The following is a 20,844-nucleotide window of genomic DNA, read 5'->3' on the forward strand; positions in this document are numbered from 1 at the left end:
TCAGCCCTCTCCTGTACTCCCTGTTCACCCATGACTGCGTGGCCATGCACGCTTCCAACTCAATCATCAAGTTTGCAGATGACACTACAGTGGTAGGCTTGATTACCAACAACGACGAGACGGCCTACAGGGAGGAGGTGAGAGCCCTCAAGGTGTGGTGTCAGGAAAATAACCTCTCACTCAACGTCAACAAAGCAAAGGAGATGATCGTGGACTTCAGGAAACAGCAGTGGGAGCACCCCCCATCGACAGGACAGTAGTGGAGAAGGTGGAAAGATTTAAGTTCCTCGGCGTACACATCACGGACAAACTGAAATGGTCCACCCAGACAGACAACATGGTGAAGAAGGCCCAACAGCGTGTCTTCAACCTCAGGAGGGTGAAGAAATTTGGCTTGTCACCTAAAACACTCACAGACATTTACAGATGCACAATTGAGAGCATCCTGTCGGGTATCACTGCCTGGTACGGCAACTGCACCGCCCTCAACCACAAGGCTCTCCAGAGGGTAGTACGGTCTGCACAACGCATCACGGGGGCAAATTACCTGCCCTCCAGGACACCTACAGCACCTGATGTCACAGGAAGGCCAAAAAGATCATCAAGGACAACAACCTTGATATGTACATATTCTTATTCACCCCTTTACATTTGTGTGTATAAGGTAGTTTTGTGAATTTGTTATATTACTTGTTAGATATTACTGCATCGTTGGAACTAGAAGCCCAAGCATTTCGCTACACTCGCATTAACATCTGCTAACCATGTGTATGTGACCAATACAATTTGATTTGAGTTTCTCCCTGTCGCTGGCCCACACTCTCGTACAGTAGATGGCGGTAATGCACCAAAACGTTTGATGCCAACCGCCGATAAACCCCACCAAAGAAGAAGAATAGCAGCTCGAGTCGAGAGCTCAACTCGGAACCGTCTTTCAGCGAATAATAACGTTCTACTCTTTGCTATCAGAGCTATCGTTTTCTTCGAGAAAATACACATTTGTATGCTATAGCTATTAATATGCTTAGGCATATTATCTTTAGCCTTCAGAAAAGAGACTTCAGACGGACAGCTTTTTTGAGCGCTCTACGAAAAGGAAAAATATACGGGATTCCGAACGTTCGATTCATTCTGTAGCGAAACAATTGGCTACAATCTATTGTTTGATTCGGGGCGTGTTTTCAACCAAACGGATACAGTTTAGTTTACGTCAATTGTTTGGAACGTTGGTGATCGTCAACTATCACAACGGGAAATCAATCTGATTAGCAACAGTTGCTGTTGAGCGATTGCTGTCATCTCTGAAACTAGTAGGCCTACGTGCATTTCCCTACTATTTTCTGAACGCTTCAATTCATTGATCAAAAACATCAACCAGTGACGTAAAAAGTTGGTGAAAACAAGATAAGAAACACGTCATCAGACTAAAGGTCCAAATAGGGGATTTCAGAAGTCAGAGCACATGGAATCTACAAAAGCAGGTAAAACGATCATATTCAGCTCAATACGTTTAGAAAGATGTATGTGTAGGCCTCTAGCCTTGTTTAGTGTCTACAGTTTAACCGTTAGATTTTTGATAGTGTATTTCATTAGACCGCAACCTAGATGAATTATACAACTTTAACAGGCTACTTGTCAGAATCCTGTTTTTAAAGAGTTTTGTGATGTTTTGAATTAAAACAAGCCAAATGTATTACAGTGAACTGCTCATACATGTTATATTTTTCTTACTGTAATGAGCCTTAATGAAAACTGTGTTAAAGTGGGTTAGGAGTACCATTGAAGGTGGTGTTATTTTAGTATCGGTATGCTGGAACAGTGTTTGCAGGTCCCTTTTCTCACATGCACGGGTCGTTAGCCATGTGCGACTCTGTATACGATCTCTCTGATTGGCTGAGGAGCGCTGTGACGTATATACTTCCTTCTTTAAATGCTCCCTTGCGTCCTCTGGTTGGTGGAGAAGTGCTGTGACGTAAATATTGCATAATTCTGCCAAAGATAATGCACTGCGAGTTGGTGTGGATACACGTGAAACTGCATGCAGTTATAGGGTGGCAGCAATGTAAACTGACCCAGTTTTCTACCACTGGGTTTCTCGGGAAAACATGTCCGTTCCAGGTAGGGGCGGGTTCCAAAAATGAACTTCGTCAGTCCAGTAAAATTATAATTGATTGGCCAAGAGTTTCACAACCTAATCATCTATTCATTATGTAAGTCACCCTTATTTGGAATGTGTTTGCTATGGGATTTCTTGTGCTTTATGAATGTTGAAAAGAGGGCAGCTGTGGCTATTGAGATTATTTTAGAATTTGCTGAAACTTCTGTAATCAACGGGATTTACAGATGACCAACTCATGAACACATCAATTACATTGACTCTGTACCGGTATCCCCTGTATATAGGGGCCCCTCTATTGTTATTTACTGCTGCTCTTTAATGATTTGTTATTCTTATCGCTTACATTTTGAGGTATTTTCTTAAAACTGCATTGTTGGGTAAGGGCTTGTAAGTAAGCATTTCACTGTAAGGTCTACTACACCTGTTGTATTCGACGCATGTGACAAATTACATTTAATTTAGTACCATAAGGGCCACACAACATTTGGCTGGCATTAATCGCTTGCTTCATGAAGCAATCTGGCAATGTTGGCCCTGACCCTGCTTCTTGATTGAATGACGATGAGCTTCCGTCTTGAGCCGTATGTGTGTGAGTTGAAGTGTAGCCAGGCTATTCTCCACACACCCTGCTGAAACTGGCATTATGTAACAGGGGTGTTATCTAACCAGAATGTAGGAAGAGAAACGAGGTCAGCCTGATCTGAAAAAAGGGGCAGGTGGTCGGCCTCTCTTCCTGGCTGAGAGCCACTCTGCACAGGGTTGCCAGGTCTAGCTGAAATTTCTTGCCCAAAGACAACTCAAAATCTACCCAGGAGGCCTAAAAACTAGCTCAAAAATGTTTTTCTCAGCAAGGGAGCTGCCACATTTAGCCAATAAACCCTTTTCCATAACTTTATCGGGCAAATTAAGAAGGAATCTCAAATTAACTTCTAACAACCTAAGAAGGCCAGCAGCATACTACCCTGCATCCCACTGCTGGCTGGCTTGCTTCTGAATCTAAGCACGGTTGGTCCTGGATGGGAGACCAGATGCTGCTGGAAGTGGTGTTGGAGGGCCAGTAGGAGGCATCCTTTCCTAGTGTAAAACAAATATCCCATAGCCCCAGGGCAGTCATTAGGGACATTGCCTTGTGTAGGGTGCCATCTTTCAGGTTGGGACATTAAACAGGTGTCCTGACTCTCTGTGGTTACTAAAGATCCCATGGCACTTATTGTAAGAGTAGGGGTGTTAACCCAGGTGACCCGGCTAAATTGCCAATCTGGCCTTCATACCATCATGGCCACCTAATCATCCCCGTCTTGGCTCATTCATGGCTCATTAATTCCCCCCAGGTGATTGTGGAGGCCAGGTCATCTGATGCAGCACTGGAAATGTGTTTTGGGTCATTGTCCTGTTGAAAAACAAATGATTGTCCCACTAAGCGTAATTCAGATGGGATGGTGTTTCGCTGCAGAATGCTCTGGTAGCCATGCTGGTTAAGTGTGCCTTGAATTCTAAATAAATCCCAGACAGTGTCACTTGTAAAGCACCCCCACACCATCACACCTCCTCCATGCTTCACAGTTGGAATCACACCTGCGGAGATCATCCGTTCAGCTACTCTCACCAAAAATCTCAAATTTGGACTAATCAGACTAAAGGACAGAATTCCACCGGTCTAAAGTCCATTGTTCGTGTTTCTTGACCCAAGCAAGTCTCTTCTTCTTATTGGTGTCCTTTAGTAGTGGTTTCTTTGCAGCAATTCAATCATGAAGGCCTGATATACACAGTCTCCTCTGAACAGTTGATGTGGAGATGTCTGTTACTTGAACTCTGTGAAGCATTTATTTGGGATGCAATTTCTGAGGCTGGTAACTTTAATGAACTTATCCTCTGCAGCTGAAGTAACTCTGTGTCTTTATTTCCTGTGGCGGTCCTCATGAGAGCCAGTTTCATCATAGTGCTTGATGTTTTTTGGCAACTTTTAAATTGGGCTATCTGCTGTACACCACCCCTACCTTGTCACTACACAACTGTTTGGCTCAACCGCATTAAGAAGGAAATAAATTCCACAAATGAACTTTTAACAAGGCACACCTGTTAATTGAAATGCATTCCAGGTGACTACCTCATGAAGCTGGTTGAGAGAATGCCAGGAGTGTGCAACGCTGTCATCAAGGCAAAGGGTGGCTACTTTGAAGAATCTAAAATGTAAAATATATTTGGATTTGTTTAACACATTTTTTGGTTGCTATATAATTCCACATGTGTTATTTCATGGTTTTGTAGTACAAATAGAGAAAAACCCTTGAATGAGTAGGTGTCCAAACTTTTGACTGCTGTAAACTGAATAGCAGTGCAAACTATTAGGCCTGAATAGGCCTATGCTTGGCAGACAGTGTTTAATAACACATGGCTACAACAACAATAATAAACAGAAGTTATAGGCTATTTATTAAATCAGTTTGCCACCTCCAGGTAAACTACACAAGTGAAACAAATGTATTTGCATTGGCTACAGTGATTGTCATTTCAACAAATGAGTTTAAAATGGTAGGTTACAGTAGCCATCATGGGCATAGAAATGAATAGGCTGATTGATGGACAACAGATGCAACTGTATCATTGTCCACATTTTAATGTCAGTTTCATTGTGGATTTTTCCCTATAACAGAAGCTCGCAAGGGAGTTCACTTAATTTCCACTCGTCCAGCGCTGGAGACCCAAGAACTGAGCATACGTAAAACCTTTAGCTTCATATGGTTTTCCATAAGCAAAGTCTACATTAGAATGGATTTTAAACCAATGTCCGAGCAAATCTTTTTAATGGGCTCCAAGTGCCTAAAGTCATTTTCCTGTGCTTTGTCACCATTATTTCGTGATGAGCATCAGTTGTAACATGTTAATGTTTTCTGGAAAAAGGGTTGGAAATGGGTGTCTCCATAATGACAATCTAAATAGCCTACCTACAACTGGTAAAAGGTTGTCACAACGCATGCTGCTCTGTCTGATCTTACTCACGAGACTCGGCTGTCTGCTGCAGGGCTCAGTCTCAACACACCCCACCCAAAATATGAATCTTTTTTTGGACTATACGATTTCCAGATCCTTCCCTTCGGTCTGAAAAATGTTCCGAAACAACATGAATTCAAATTCCTTTCAAACACTCTCTATTTATAAGGTCATGTAAAATCATTGTTCTTTGTTCAACTTGAACCTCTGCTACCCCAGCAGCCAGCCCTATCCATAGAGATAACAGTATAATATGTGTTCTATTTAATTATATTAAATTATCAGCCTAATCATCATGTCTGTCTCTCCACTAGGGGGTGTAATAGCCTACATCAGCTCCTCCAGCCCTGACTCATGTCATAGTGACTCAAACGACTGCTACAACTCCTCTTCCCTGCCACACAACTCCTCCCACATCTGTCGCCAGGGCAATGTGGTGGACACGCCCCTAACCACGGCAGGTCTCCCACTGGCCCATACTACAGCAAAGACCAGTGCAAAATGCAGCATTACTAGTGAGTGGTTTCTCTGCTGTGCAGTAACTTTAATGTCTATTCAGTTACTATTGCAATAATTGACCCTTGGCTTTGGGTATGAATACAATCTGTTGAATTTAATTTAAAGAGGCATTGCGTCAATGAGTGCTGATGAGATGTTTTGCATCTGGGTTTTGGCAGAAATCAACGGCCTGGTGCTGCTGTGTAAGGTGTGTGGAGATATTGCATCTGGATTCCACTATGGGGTCCATGCCTGTGAGGGCTGCAAGGTGAGAACACAGACTGACACACACACACACACACACACACACACCTAATCAATGTTGTGCCTCAATGCCATAGTTAAGGTGAGAGAGCAAGGGCAATGACATAATGGGACGGTAGCCTAACAGGGTCAAATCATCGAACTCAGAATGCTTCTGCCTTATTTTTAACCACAGCCTCTCTCTCTCCTCTCTTAATGACCTAGTTCTGCTGTCAAAACACTGTGAACTAGCAAGTCTCCCGACAAACTCTGACTCACTAGTGTGTCCATCTGTCTGTGTGCGTGTAGGGTTTCTTCCGTCGGAGCATCCAGCAGAACATCCAGTATAAGAAGTGCCTGAAGAACGAGAGCTGTGCCATCATGAGGATCAACAGGAACCGCTGCCAGCAGTGTCGCTTCAAGAAGTGTCTGCTGGTCGGCATGTCCAAGGACTGTAAGTTCCTATTACCTTCTATAACTACATCCCCTCTCCTGTCACAATAATACATGGTTTATTACCGTTGTCGTGGGTTACATAAATATGTAGTTGTGAAAAAAGTAGATGAAGGACAGTATCGGTTTGTTCTATTTTAAACAAGGATTGACAGTATTTGGTCATTATCTGTAGACTAGCAGACCTATCAGCAAAGACCATTTTAATAGGAGGTGTTGGAGGTAATTAAAGCCTGGTGTACACTACACGATTTAGCTGCCCGAGACAAGTTTTTGAGACCGGAGCCAAAATCCCCATATTGTTGCGTCACCGACGCTCGTTTAATGTGAGCGGGTCAGAGACCCAATCTGAAGGCTACCGATCTCGTCTTGGACCAGTCCCAGACATACCATTATTTTCAAACATGTTTGATTTTATCGCCACAAAATCTGCAATGCTCTCGTAGTGTGAGATGTGAAATGACACGTTTTGAGAACGGTGATTAGTAATAGCCAATGAGAGTTCGCCAGAGAAGAAGCCAGTGAGAAACGTTGTTTGGCGTCACCCAGACTGTGTGTAGACTCTGTAGCAGGAGCGATAACTAATATTAGTATGTGTTTGTACTTGCCTTTAACCAAAGCCAAAGTGGCAAATTGTTACAGCTCTGAAGTTCACAATCAACAATATTCAATTCAAAATGTTTCCTAGATATTTCAACTCTATATGGCAAGTGTGAATGACTGAACATTTGAGGCTGCTTTGAGCCACAGCTCATAGCTACATTAAATCTAATCACATCATTGTTTTGGCGAGACAGCGTGGTATTGAGAATCCTCACGACAAAGTGGAGAGTCTTGTAGTGTGTGACCACCGTCTGTGCCACATTAAGTGTTAGGATTTTGAAAGTGGTGTAGTGTCCACCCGGGTTAAAACTTGTCTCCTACCTCTTTCCTCTAATAGCTGTGCGTTTCGGCCGCATCCCAAAGCGTGAGAAGCAGCGAATGCTGCTAGAGATGCAGAGTGCCGTGAACAACATGATGAACAACAGCCAGCTACACAGCCAGCTCCACGGCAACACACCCCTCCCCCTGGCCAATCAGCTTCAGGTGCCTGCCTGCCCTGGGGAGCCCCGCCCCCAAGATGTTGACTCTGGTTTAGGCTCATCCTCTTCCTCCACCTCTCCCGCCGCTTCCCCCGGGTCCAACCAATCAGAGGAGCCCAAACATCACCCAGAGTCTGCAGTCGCCATGGATACAAACCGAAGCCCTATATCGGTGTCTCCAAGTGGTTCAGACCGCGGGTCAGAGGATGGGATTGGCTCGGTGACCCGGGCCCACCAGGAGTCCTTCATGTACAATCAGAAGCAAGGTAGCCCCTCCCCCCAGTCCCAGGCTGATGCCCAGCCGACCTCCCCGGGGGAGGAGCAACGTGTCAGTGACACTGGAAAGAGGATAGAGGAGAGGAACTGGAACCAGCAGGAGGCCTGGAACCAGAAGAACCAGAACCAGCAGAATGACCTGGCCTCATTCACAGCCACTCAGGCCCACGACCAGGCTCAGAAGAGGCCCACCAACACTGGTGCTCAGGGCCCTGACAGGCACCATTGCCAGGAGGATGACACCACCACCCCCAGCCATTGCCCCTACAGCAGAGGTGCTCCCACCACCCCACCCAGAATCACTGTCTCTACAGTAGAGACAGACTGCCCAACAGCTCCCCTAGTGGCTATTTCCCAGCCTACACCCACCATGGAGGCAACAACAGCACTAGCCAGGCCACCTCCAACTCCCATGGAGGATTCACAGGACCACTGTGGAGCGGGGGCAACAGGATGCATCTGGTGAGTCCAAGATGGACAATGACTATATGATATATTATAGTTAATATAATATCTATGCTAATCTATTGTATAATATATTGATTGACTACATTTGTATAACACTCCCCAAATCATAAACTACAAATAATAGAAGTACAAGATTCGATCCCTGTGTAACACCATACTTGATCTCACACCTTCAGATTGTGTTAACATAACACAATGTATATGGGAAACTCGACTTATCCACCATTAAATAAGTATATGAATGATATGTTTCATGTACCTCCTTCTCCCCTCTCCATCCTCAGCTGTGTCCCATGAACACATCTCCCCATGTGAATCCCCATAAGTCAGGCCATGGGATCTGGGAGGAGTTCAGCCACAGTTTCACTCCGGCCGTCAGGGAGGTGGTGGAGTTTGCCAAGCGGATCCCAGGCTTCAGCGACCTCTCCCAACACGACCAGGTCAGCCTGCTCAAGGCTGGTACCTTTGAGGTGAAGACCAGAACACTCACTTACAGTATATTAAAACCATTGTTTTTCTCCGTCTTCCTTCCCTAGGCTCTTCTTTTCTCCTTCTCTCCTCTACTCCTTATCCCCTTTCTCACATGTATGTGAATGAAAACAGTATTAAAAACAAACTGATATGGCTCATGGAAATGCACTTGATCCAGCCAAACGTACCTAGTGTCTGCTGTCACTTCATCAGGTGCTAGTGGTCCGTTTTGCGTCGCTGTTTGATGTGAAAGACCGCACCGTGACATTCCTGGGTGGTACCAAGTACAGCGTGGAGGCGTTACGAGCCATGGGCGCCGGCGACTTCCTGACCTCCATGATGGACTTCAGCGAAAATCTGATAGGGCTCGGCCTTAGCGAGGAGGAGATGAGCCTGTTCACCACCGTTGTCCTCATCTCTGCCGGTAGGATCATGACGTGACCTTTTCATTCATATTTCCTGTCCCTTTTAAATATACAGTGGGGCAAAAAAAAGTATTTAGTCAGCCACCAATTGTGCAAGTTCTCCCACTTAAAAAGATGAGGCCTGTAATTTTCATCATAGGTACACTTAAACTATTACAGACAAAACGAAAAGAAAAAAATCCAGAAAATCACATTGTAGGATTTTTAATTAATTTATTTGCAAATGATGGTGGAAAATAAGTATTTAGTCACCTACAAACAGGCAAGATTTCTGGCTCTCACAGACCTGTAACTTCTTTAAGAGGCTCCTCTGTCCTCCACACGTTACCTGTATTAATGGCACCTGTTTGAACTTGTTATCAGTATAAAAGACACCTGTCCACAACCTCAAACAGTCACACTCCAAACTCCATTATGGCCAAGACCAAAGAGCTGTCAAAGGACACCAGAAACAAAATTGTAGACCTGCACCAGGCTGGGAAGACTGAATCTGCAATAGGTAAGCAGCTTGGTTTGAAGAAATCAACTGTGGGAGCAATTATTAGGAAATGGAAGACATACAAGACCACTGATAATCTCCCTCGATCTGGGGCTCCACGCAAGATCTCAACCCGTGGGGTCAAAATGATCACAAGAACGGTGAGCAAAAATTCCAGAACCACACGGGGGGACCTAGTGAATGACCTGCAGAGAGCTGGGACCAAAGTAACAAAGCCTACCATCAGTAACACACTACGCCGCCAGGGACTCAAATCCTGCAGTGCCAGACGTGTCCCCCTGCTTAAGCCAGTACATGTCCAGGCCTGTCTGAAGTTTGCTAGAGAGCATTTGGATGATCCAGAAGAAGATTGGGAGAATGTCATATGGTCAGATGAAACCAAAATATAACTTTTTGGTAAAAACTCAACTCGTCATGTTTGGAGGACAAAGAATGCTGAGTTGCATCCAAAGAACACCATACCTACTGTGAAGCATGGGGGTGGAAACATCATGCTTTGGGGCTGTTTTTCTGCAAAGGGACCAGGACGACTGATCCGTGTAAAGGAAAGAATGAATGGGGCCATGTATCGTGAGATTTTGAGTGAAAACCTTCCATCTGCAAGGGCATTGAAGATGAAACGTGGCTGGGTCTTTCAGCATGACAATGATCCCAAACACACCGCCTGACAACGAAGGAGTGGCTTCGTAAGAAGCATTTCAAGGTCCTGGAGTGGCCTAGCCAGTCTCCAGATCTCAACCCCATAGAAAATCTTTGGAGGGAGTTGAAAGTCCGTGTTGCCCAGCAACAGCCCCAAAACATCACTGCTCTAGAGGAGATCTGCATGGAGGAATGGGCCAAAATACCAGTAACAGTGTGTGAAGACTTACAGAAAACGTTTGACCTCTGTCATTGCCAACAAAGGGTATATAACAAAGTATTGAGAAACTTTTGTTATTGACCAAATACTTATTTTCCACCATAATCTGCAAATAAATTCATTAAAAATCCTACAATGTGATTTTCTGGATTTTTTTCTTATTTTGTCTGTCATAGTTGAAGTGTACCTATGATGAAAATTACAGGCCTCTCTCATCCTTTTAAGTGGGAGAACTTGCAATTGTTGGCTGACTAAATAGTTTTTTGCCCCACTGTACTTTCTTCTAGACTATAAACACTATATCCTATAGAAACTGACTTAATACTGTGAGTTGTTATGGTACTGTATGGCTCCTTACCAAGAGATTAGTGTAACTATCTAAAGTATGTTTGTTGTTTGAAAGCATGCATTGTATTATAGTGAATGTTTCCTTCCTCACTAACATCTTCTATCCAGCTTCCTGTCATAGAGCCATACATCTGTGAATGGTAATCAGAGAAAAGTATAGGAACCAAGTCTAATAAAGTTCTACGGGGTTTTTTGTGTTCTAGATCGCTCAGGGATTGAGAATGTGAACTCTGTGGAGGCGCTTCAGGAAACTCTGATCCGGCACCTGAAGGGCCTCGTCACTAAGAACCACACCAACGAGTCGGCCATATTCACCAAGCTGCTCCTCAGACTGCCCGAACTGCGCTCCCTTAATAACATGCACTCTGAGCAGCTGCTGGCCTTCAAGATCCATCACTAGACCAGAACCAAGTTCTGAACCTGGGGAGTATTCATTAGGCACCAAATGGAACATTTACTGAGATGGGGAGGTACCACATGAACTTGCCCAATAATAAATGCTTGTTTTTTTCCCCCGTTGCAAAACCTTTTGCTATGGTGTGCCCTAATGAATATGACCATGGACATTGGGTCTGAGGCCTGTGGTTGTGGACCACAAAGCCCATTTCTCCACCCACCCTGACACACCTCGACCATCTACACTAATGAACTATGAACCCTGACCTCCAAGAGAACCCTCATCACGCCCCTCACTTCACGTGATCATTTCCCTTCACAAACAAGTTGAAGTAGTCAGCAAATGTGTCAAGATCAAAGGGGAGGGAGGGGAAATACTTAAGACTTCAAAGTTATCGTACTGTAAGGCTGAAAAGGCTTCTGTTGTAATAACCATGAATGCACACGTTCAGACACAAGCGGAAGATATTATGTTTATTTGTCTTGTTTCTGTGTCCGTGTTGTTGTGTAGGAAGTTTGCAACTGTACAACCCTTAGAGAAGAACCTTTTTATATGTTTTATTTTGGCATATTTTTGGTGCAATATGATATGTGATTTGATTATTTACACTTTTCGTTTAGGTCTTACACCATGGCTCTCCAACCCTGTTCCCGGAGAGCTACCACCCTGTAGGTTTTTGCTCCAACCCTCTTCATGGAGAGCTACCACCCTCTAGGTTTTTGCTCCAACCCTGTTCCTGGAGAGCTACCACCCTGTAGGTTTTTGCTCCAACCCTGTTCCTGGAGAGCTACCACCCTGTAGGTTTTTGCTCCAACCCTCTTCCTGGAGAGCTACCACCCTGTAGGTTTTTGCTCCAACCCTCTTCCTGGAGAGCTACCACCCTGTAGGTTTTTGCTCCAACCCTGTTCCTGGAGAGCCACCACCTTGTAGGTTTTTGCTCCAACCTTGTTCCTGGAGAGCTACCACCCTGTAGGTTTTTGCTCCAACCCTGTTCCTGGAGAGCTACCACCCTGTAGGTTTTTGCTCCAACCCTGTTCCTGGAGAGCTACCACCCTGTAGGTTTTTGCTCCAACCCTCTTCATGGAGAGCTACCACCCTCTAGGTTTTTGCTCCAACCCTCTTCATGGAGAGCTACCATCCTGTAGGTTTTTGCTCCAACCCTGTTCCTGGAGAGCTACGATCCTGTAGGTTTTTGCTCCAACCCTCTTCCTGGAGAGCTACCACCCTGTAGGTTTTTGCTCCCAACCCTCTTCCTGGAGAGCTACCACCCTGTAGGTTTTTGCTCCAACCCTCTTCCTGGAGAGCTACCACCCTGTAGGTTTTTGCTCCAACCCTCTTCCTGGAGAGCTACCACCCTGTAGGTTTTTGCTCCAACCCTCTTCCTGGAGAGCTACCACCCTGTAGGTTTTTGCTCCAACCCTCTTCCTGGAGAGCTACCATCCTGTAGGTTTTTGCTCTAACCCAACCCTAATCTAGCACACTTGATTCTAATAATTAGCTGGTTGATAAGGTGAATCAGGTTAGGTACAAAAACCTACAGGAAGGTAGCCTTCCAAGAACAAGGTTAGAGAGCTTTGTTCTACACCTTGGGTGTATTTAAAATAAACATGTATATATTTATAATTGTAGGCAGACTAATCTAGAAGAATGTTGTGCTTATTGCCTGAAATGACAGGGTGATTCTAAAGGGGGTTAGGGCTCGTTAATTAAACTCCAAACCATCTAGTTGAAAGTAAACTGACAATGAATGAATGACTACAGAGGAGGTTTGTCTCCTCTCTAATCTATAGGTGTTGAATGACATTAGGGGGGATGTTGTAAAAGCATAGATGGACGTATGTAATCAGGGTAACCGCTGCTGCGTTATCTCTGTCTCGGTGTGGCCTGATCTAAGTGACCTGAGGAAGGGCTTTGATTGAATGTTTATTTGTATAGAGGAATCTCTTATTTCAAGCTTACGGTTTCAGCTGATGGTGCTGTGTGTTACACGCATATAGGAGGTTTGTTGTAAATTATGTTCTTGTAAATTATAATGTTCTTGTAAGGTTATGAACTAACTGAAGTCCATCATTGACAAACACGGTCCAGTCACTTAATTATTATAGTGTATGGTAATAGACCGCATTTGTATAATATGAGTGCAAATGGACAGGAAATCAAATGCATTGAGGTTATTCGAACTGACAAAGGTTAACGTTGGTAACCAATAAAACCTATCGACTCAACACATCTCTGCTTGAAGACATTTTAGTTGTTATTTCCATGTCAAAAGGATCAAATTGTTATTGTCATTTTGGGGGGGGTGCAAATTTTTAGGTGACAGTTTCGGTAAAAAAAAGATCCAATTAAACTGCGCAATTTGATTTTACAGAAACTACTTTGAGTGCTAATTATGCATATTTGTTAACTGTATTTAATTTGTTTCATGAAAAAATGTTTTTTTGCACACATTGATATTGTGTCTAAGCCCATTTGGAAATAAATAATCTATCCAAAAAATCGCATTATTCATAAATGCATGTAGGCTATGCACCATTGTCCTGCTTCTGTGGGGCCGGTGTTTGTGGGAAGGGAGAGAAATGTACGAATGTTGTTTTGTCATTCCGTTGGACTCCGCCACCAGCAACTCTTATACTACTGTCTCAAATGTTTCAACAGAGGACCACTTAACTTGAATAGACATGCTTTTGTCCTCTACCATACTTTTCAAACCTGTACATAGACTACAGATATAGTTATGATGTGCTGTAAATAGGTAGATTCTATTCAAATACAGTATGATTGTAATATTACATAACAGATTGTAATCTCCTTTTAGAAATAACACCAAGAGACTAAGGACTGTAATCAATTGAGCTGCAGGCATTCCATATGATAATGTCCGTTATGCCGTTGATTGATCGATGATTTCAAACCCTTTGTTTCTCTCTCCTTCCAGCTCACCTGCTCTTCATCTTCCATCCTCCTCCGTGCTTCTGTTCTGTCAATCGTGTGCATCGATGACCTACCTTGTCAGTCTCTGTTTTCTCTCTGAAAGCATTGCAGTATGCAATATATTATTTACATATAGAAATCTATCTGTATACAGTGTTAGTCATTTCTTTTCAGCAGGCTTTTCCACTGTCCAAGCATGATTAGGCCACTGAGAACCAGTAACACAGGCAACAATTACTCAGGTTAAATCGCACTGCTATTTAGAACTCCGCTTGACAAGGTTCCAAACGTCATCCATTTAAGAATGATGGTGCCTACTTTGTTCTTGGGGCCCTTCAATGCTGCAGAGATATTTTGGTACCCTTCCCCAGATCTGTGCCTCGACGCAATCATGTCTCGGAGCTCTACAGACAATTCCTTCGACCTCATGGCTTGGTTATTGCTCTGGCATGCACTGTCAACTGTGGGACCTTATATAGACAGGTGTGTGCATTTACAAATCATGTCCAATCAATTGAATTTACCACAGGTGGACTCCAAGTTGTAGAAACGCCTGAAGGATGATCAATGGAAACAGAATGCACCTGAGCTAAATTTCAAGTCTCATATCAAAGGGTCTGAATACTTATGTAAATAAGGTATTTCTGTTTTCTTTTTGCAAAAATGTATAACCTATTTTCGCTTTGTCGTTATAGGGTATTGTGTTAGGATTGCTGAGGAAAAACATGTATTTAATCCATTTAAGAATATGGCTGTAACTTATCAAAATGTAGAAAAAGTCAAGGGGTCTGAATACTTTCTGATGCCACAAACCTGTGGGCACATACAAAACCTCTTGCTTATGAAAAACAGTTCTACATGATGCCAATGTTAAGCAAGCATTTCCCCAAAAGTATTCAAGTCCTCAATAATACACTGCTCAAAAAAATAAAGGGAACACTAAAATAACACATCCTAGATCTGAATTAATGAAATATTCAAATCAAATTTATTTATATAGCCCTTCGTACATCAGCTGATATCTCAAAGTGCTGTACAGAAACCCAGCCTAAAACCCCAAACAGCAAGCAATGCAGGTGTAGAAGCACGGTGGCTAGGAAAAACTCCCTAGAAAGGCCAAAACCTAGGAAGAAACCTAGAGAGGAACCAGGCTATGTGGGGTGGCTAGTCCTCTTCTGGCTGTGCCGGGTGGAGATTATAACAGAACATGGCCAAGATGTTCAAATGTTCATAAATGACCAGCATGGTCGTATAATAATAATGCAGAACAGTTGAAACTGGAGTAGCAGCATGGTCAGGTGGACTGGGGACAGCAAGGAGTCATCAAGTCAGGTAGTCCTGGGGCATGGTCCTAGGGCTCAGGTCAGTTGAAACTGGAGCAGCAGCACGGCCAGGTGGACTGGGGACAGCAAGGAGTCATCATGTCAGGTAGTCCTGGGGCATGGTCCTAGGGCTCAGGTCAGTTGAAACTGGAGCAACAGCACGGCCAGGTGGACTGGGGACAGCAAGGAGTCATCATGTCAGGTAGTCCTGGGGCATGGTCCTAAGGGCTCAGGTCCTCCGAGAGAGAGAAAGAAAGAGAGAAGGAGAGAATTAGAAAACGCACACTTAGATTCACACAGGACACCGAATAGGACAGGAGAAGTACTCCAGACAAACTGACCCTAGCCCCCCGACACATAAACTACTGCAGCATAAATACTGGAGGCTGAGACAGGAGGGGTCAGGAGACACTGTTCTTATTATATTCTTACATAGTTGAATGTGCTGACAACAATGGAAATCAAATTTATCAACCAATGGAGGTCTGGATTTGGAGTCACACTCAAAATTTAAGTGGAAAACCACACTACAGGCTGATCCAACTTTGTAATGTCCTTAAAACAAGTCAAAATGAGGCTCAGTAGTGTGTGTGGCCTCCACGTGCCTGTATGACCTCCCTACAACGCCTGGGCATGGTCCTGATGAGGTGACGGATGGTCTCCTGAGGGATCTCCTCCCAGACCTGGACTAAAGCATTGGCCAACACCTGGACAGTCTGGTGCAAGTTGGTGGATGGAGCGAGAAATGATGTCCCAGATGTGCTCAATTGGATTCAGGTCTGGGGAACGGGCGGGCCAGTCCATAGCATCAATGCCTTCCTCTTGCAGGAACTGCTGACACACTCCAGCCACATGAGGTCTAGAATTGTCTTGCATTAGGAGGAACCCAGGGCCAACCACACCAGCATATGGTCTCACAAGGGGTCTGAGGATCTCATCTCGGTACCTAATGGCAGTCAGGCTACCTCTGGCGAGCACATGGAGGGCTGTGCGGCCCCCCAAAGAAATGCCACCCCACACCATGACTGACCCACCGCCAAACCGGTCATGGAGGATGTTGCAGGCAGTAGAACGTTCTCCACTGCGTCTCCAGACTCTGTCACGTCTGTCACACAGCTCAGTGTGAACCTGTTTTCATCTGTGAAGAGCACAGGGCGCCAGTGGCGAATTTGCCAATTTTGGTGTTCTCTGGCAAATGCCAAACGTCCTGCACGGTGTTGGGCTGTAAGCACAACCCCCACCTGTGGACGTCGGTCCCTCATACCACCCTCATTGAGTCTGTTTGACCGTTTGAGCAGACACATACACATTTGTGGTCATTTTACAGGGCTCTGGCAGTGCTCCTCCTGCTCCTCCTTGCACAAAGGCGGAGGTAGCGGTCCTGCTGCTGGGTTGTTGCCCTCCTACGGCCTCCTCCACATCTCCTGGTGTACTGGCCTGTCTCCTGGTAGCGCCTCCATGCTCTGGACACTACGCTGACAGACACAGCAAACCTTCTTGCCACAGCTCGCATTGATGTGCCATCCTGAATGAGCTGCACTACCTGAGCCACTTGTGTGGGTTGTAGACTCCGTCTCATGCTACCACTAGAGTGGACCTGTTGTCTATTCCATTTGCACAACAGCATGTGAAATGTATTGTCAATCAGTGTTGCTTCCTAAGTGGACAGTTTGATTTCACAGAAGTGTGATTGACTTGGAGTTACATTGTGTTGTTTAAGTGTTCCCTTTATTTTTTTGAGCAGTGTATAAAACTTTTCATACCATTAGCTAGGTTTCCATCCAATTTGCAACAGATTTTCATGCTTATATTCTAAAATCTGCATAAAACAATATGCCCATTTTCCCAACAGAGATGTTTCTATCAAATTGACTTTGTGCAGATTAATGGCTGTGCATGATGAGGTAGTGCACATAAAAATCCCTTTTGCGGTTAAATTCCCATGTCCCAGGATAAAACATACATATCAAATTGGTTTCCATCGCATTTTCATCTCTACTGATGGTTTTGTCACAAAGTTACGTTATATAGCAAATGTGCCCACTCTGGTATTGGCACGTACACTTTAGCCAACAGCTCGCAGACAGTGCTGGTAAAATCTACATGAGATTATTTAGTATTTTTATTTGTCAAATGGCAGTCAAGCGTTGATCATCATATCACCAGAATAAGATCCTCGATATTTATTGGAAAGAAGCATCAAGATCACCTTTCACCTTCACCACCCTTTGAAATTCATCATTTATTTAATCTGTAGCCTAATAAACTGCTTGCTTTCCCCAAATCGTAGTGGGAAGACGATACATCATCGCGTGATAGTTATTATATCAGTATTTGCACATTAATAGCGTTTCCACAGTCATTTCTCGTATAATGAATTTTACTGACACAAAAAAGATCACACCGTGTCTAGCATATTTTGTTTTGTTGTCATTTGGGAAAGTTTACTGACAGATTTGCTCTTTCCCTCGGGCCAGTCTTCTATTGGACATGTAGCCCACTTTACTCACATAGAAAGGTTGGATGGAAACCTGGTTATTGTTATAAAAAGGAATCACTTTGTATTGCATTTATCTATTGATGGCAATTCTTACACTTAATTTACTTGCAGAGTTAGCTTTTAATCTTACATTTTTAACAATTCAAGTACAAAATCTAATTCCTGAATTTAATGTAATTAATAACTGACTGTAGCTAGGACTCCATCCAACAGATTTTCATATGAATATTCTAGAATCCACATAAATATGCGCATTTCCCCACCAGTGGTATGTTTCTACCAAATTAACCTGTTGCAAATAAAAATACGTGCGTGATGATGTTGTGAACACAAAGTGAACTTTTTCGCGTAAACTTTCATGTACCAAATACAAATCTAAAGGCCAGTGTGTTTTTCCATAGCATTTTCAACCCTACTGATTGTCACAAAAACTGTTGCGTTAACTAGCAAATGTGCCTACTCTGGTCTTTGTACCTTCGGTCTAGCCAACAGTTTGCAGTTAAAGTGCGGGTAGGCTGTGCAGGTGGTCTAATCTGCATGATGAGAATGTTATGGATAAGAACAAGAATTGTTCTATTTGTCAAACAGCAGTGAAGCATCGATCATCATGTCATTAGAATAAGACCCTCGATATGGAAAGCAGCATCAAGCCCATCACCTTGTACTTTCACCACCCTTTGAAGTTCATCATCATTTATTTAATCTGTAGCCTGAAATAAACTGCATGGCTTCCCGTGTCCTTGTTTTTATATATATATATTTTTTTTTTCCCGAGTCGTAGTGGGAGGACCACACACCATATCATCTCGTGACTCCTCGGTATTATATTACTTCAATATTTTCACGTAAAGGCGTTTCCACAGCCATTTTCGAGACACAAAAAGATCCCACCATGAACAAGTACAAATACACCGAACCTTCCTGTTTCCACCATTGTTTTTTTTATATGGTATGACTTTACTTGGATGGAAACGTGCTTACTAATTATGCTAAAATGACGCCATCATCCCTGGGCCTGGTACAAACTTCAACCAGCAGAGAGAAGTGTTGCTCTTTTAACCAACCGTTGACATAAGAGTTTTTTTTATGGACACATCAGATACAAGGTGAATCTTTGATCCTGTAGCTGTCTGTGTCTGTCCCTTTATAGAAGATGAACCACTGATCAAAATGTTGCTTTATTTAATATTACTTCAACATAATGACTTTGTAATTCATGTTGCTCAAGTCCTGTCATCTTTAAAATAAAAAAAATATGGTATTTTTGGTGTGAATTTAAAAGCAGGAATGGTATGGTGCTACAGAGCTTTATCCCAATGTTCACCGTGATTCCACTAACTGAACCCTGACATTTGAAAACACAGCAGCAGCTTTCTCTCTCTCCCCCCTTTTCTCTCTCTCTCCCTCCCTATCTCCCTCTCTCTCTGTGTGCCACAGTCACATGTTATTCACTTTTCCACTTTACCTAATTGGGTTATATTGTTTTATTTCAAATAGACAAAAACAGCCTCCATTCTGTTATTCAATAGGAGCGAGTCTATAAAAAAAAAGAGGGTTAGTCTCTTCTGGTTTGTCTGAGGATTACTGCTATGAACATAAATATCCAGGCAGAGTGATTAAATAGAGCCAAAATAAATGTCAGAGAGGGCAAACAAATCATATTACACACAATTGCACAGAGTATACATGCACTCACATATGTCATTTGCATGTACTAATTGTATTTTTAGGATTACCTACACTTTCCCATGTGAAACATTCAATGACCTCTGACCTTTTTGAAATGGCTGAGATGAAAGTTATGACCCCTATCAAATCTGGGCTTGGTCTGAATCAACCTTTAGTTTAATACTGACCAAGGAAAAGCACTGAATTAATGATGGTTTTGAAAAGGGCAAAAAAAAGGCCTTGGCAATGTGTACAGGTGCAAGATCTTAATTTGATCCCCTGTGGTTGCAGGAAATGTCCTGCAGAACAGGAAATGCAAACTTTTAGTGTATTCAACATTTAAAAAAGGCTTCTAAAGTTTGTTATTTCCACTTTAAAATGTCAGACTTGATTTGCCCAACCAAAAATGTATCAATCCCTACAAAAATGCCCATTAATTATAATTCCTGCTGTGAGAAACGGATCAAATTAAGATCCCACACCTGTAGCACTTCAGTTTAATTGTAGAGAGAGGCTTTTAGGGGCTATGACCCTTTCATGGATGGTGGGGCGTTTGCACAATTATCACATTGTGTCACGATTGTCGTATTGAGGAGACCAAAGCGCAGCTTGAATGCATGATTCAAAAAAACACGAAATACACTAAAACAAACAAGACGACCGTGCCTGCTATAGAAACACTGTGCTAACATATAACATAGACGATAACCCACCAACCACAATACAAAACAGGCTACCTAAATATGGTTCCCAATCAGAGACAACGACAAACACCTGCCACTGATTTAGAACCATATCAGGCCAAAACACATAGAAATAGACAAACTAGACATACAACATAGAATGCCCACTCATATCACACCCTGACCAAACAAAACATAAAAACAAACAACGCAAATAATGGTCAGAGTGTGACACATTGACTCATAAACTGAATTATCATTCAACATTATCTTCACTACAATATCATGATCAGTAAATGATAGATCTGACTTTCGAAAACGTAATACAAGGATTGTGTGTGTGTGTTATGGGTTTCGGTTTCTGTCTATTTCGAGGTTGGTTAGCGTGTTAGCTGAAGTACGCACTGAATTGCAGTCACCTCATTGGTCAGTATGTGTTACACCTGCGCTGGCAAGTCATCCCGTTCGTCAGGATGTGTTTCACCTGTGCTGGTCCAGCAGGTATTTAATATCTGCTGGCCCAGTGCATCAGCTGGAGAGATGTTGGGAAAGCTACACCTCACGTTAGCGCTTGTACTTTAGTTAGCCAGGAAGAAGCTGGAGTTTTG

General features: G+C 43.3%; 1 protein-coding gene across 1 annotated transcript; it reads left to right on the forward strand.

Annotated features, from left to right (window-relative positions):
* Nucleotides 1-870: 870 nt before the first annotated feature.
* LOC115128563 (nuclear receptor subfamily 1 group D member 2-like) lies at nt 871-13,358 on the forward strand. Its single transcript, XM_029658492.2, is given in 9 exon segments — nt 871-1,481; nt 5,425-5,625; nt 5,788-5,876; nt 6,161-6,305; nt 7,245-7,946; nt 7,949-8,124; nt 8,415-8,600; nt 8,815-9,025; nt 10,936-13,358. Coding segments are annotated over 9 exon segments (1,926 nt in total). The 5' UTR covers nt 871-1,462; the 3' UTR covers nt 11,133-13,358.
* The last annotated feature ends 7,486 nt before the right edge of the window (nt 13,359-20,844 follow it).

Source organism: Oncorhynchus nerka, linkage group LG4 (genome assembly GCF_034236695.1).
Source record: "Oncorhynchus nerka isolate Pitt River linkage group LG4, Oner_Uvic_2.0, whole genome shotgun sequence".
Classification (NCBI taxonomy): domain Eukaryota; kingdom Metazoa; phylum Chordata; class Actinopteri; order Salmoniformes; family Salmonidae; genus Oncorhynchus; species Oncorhynchus nerka.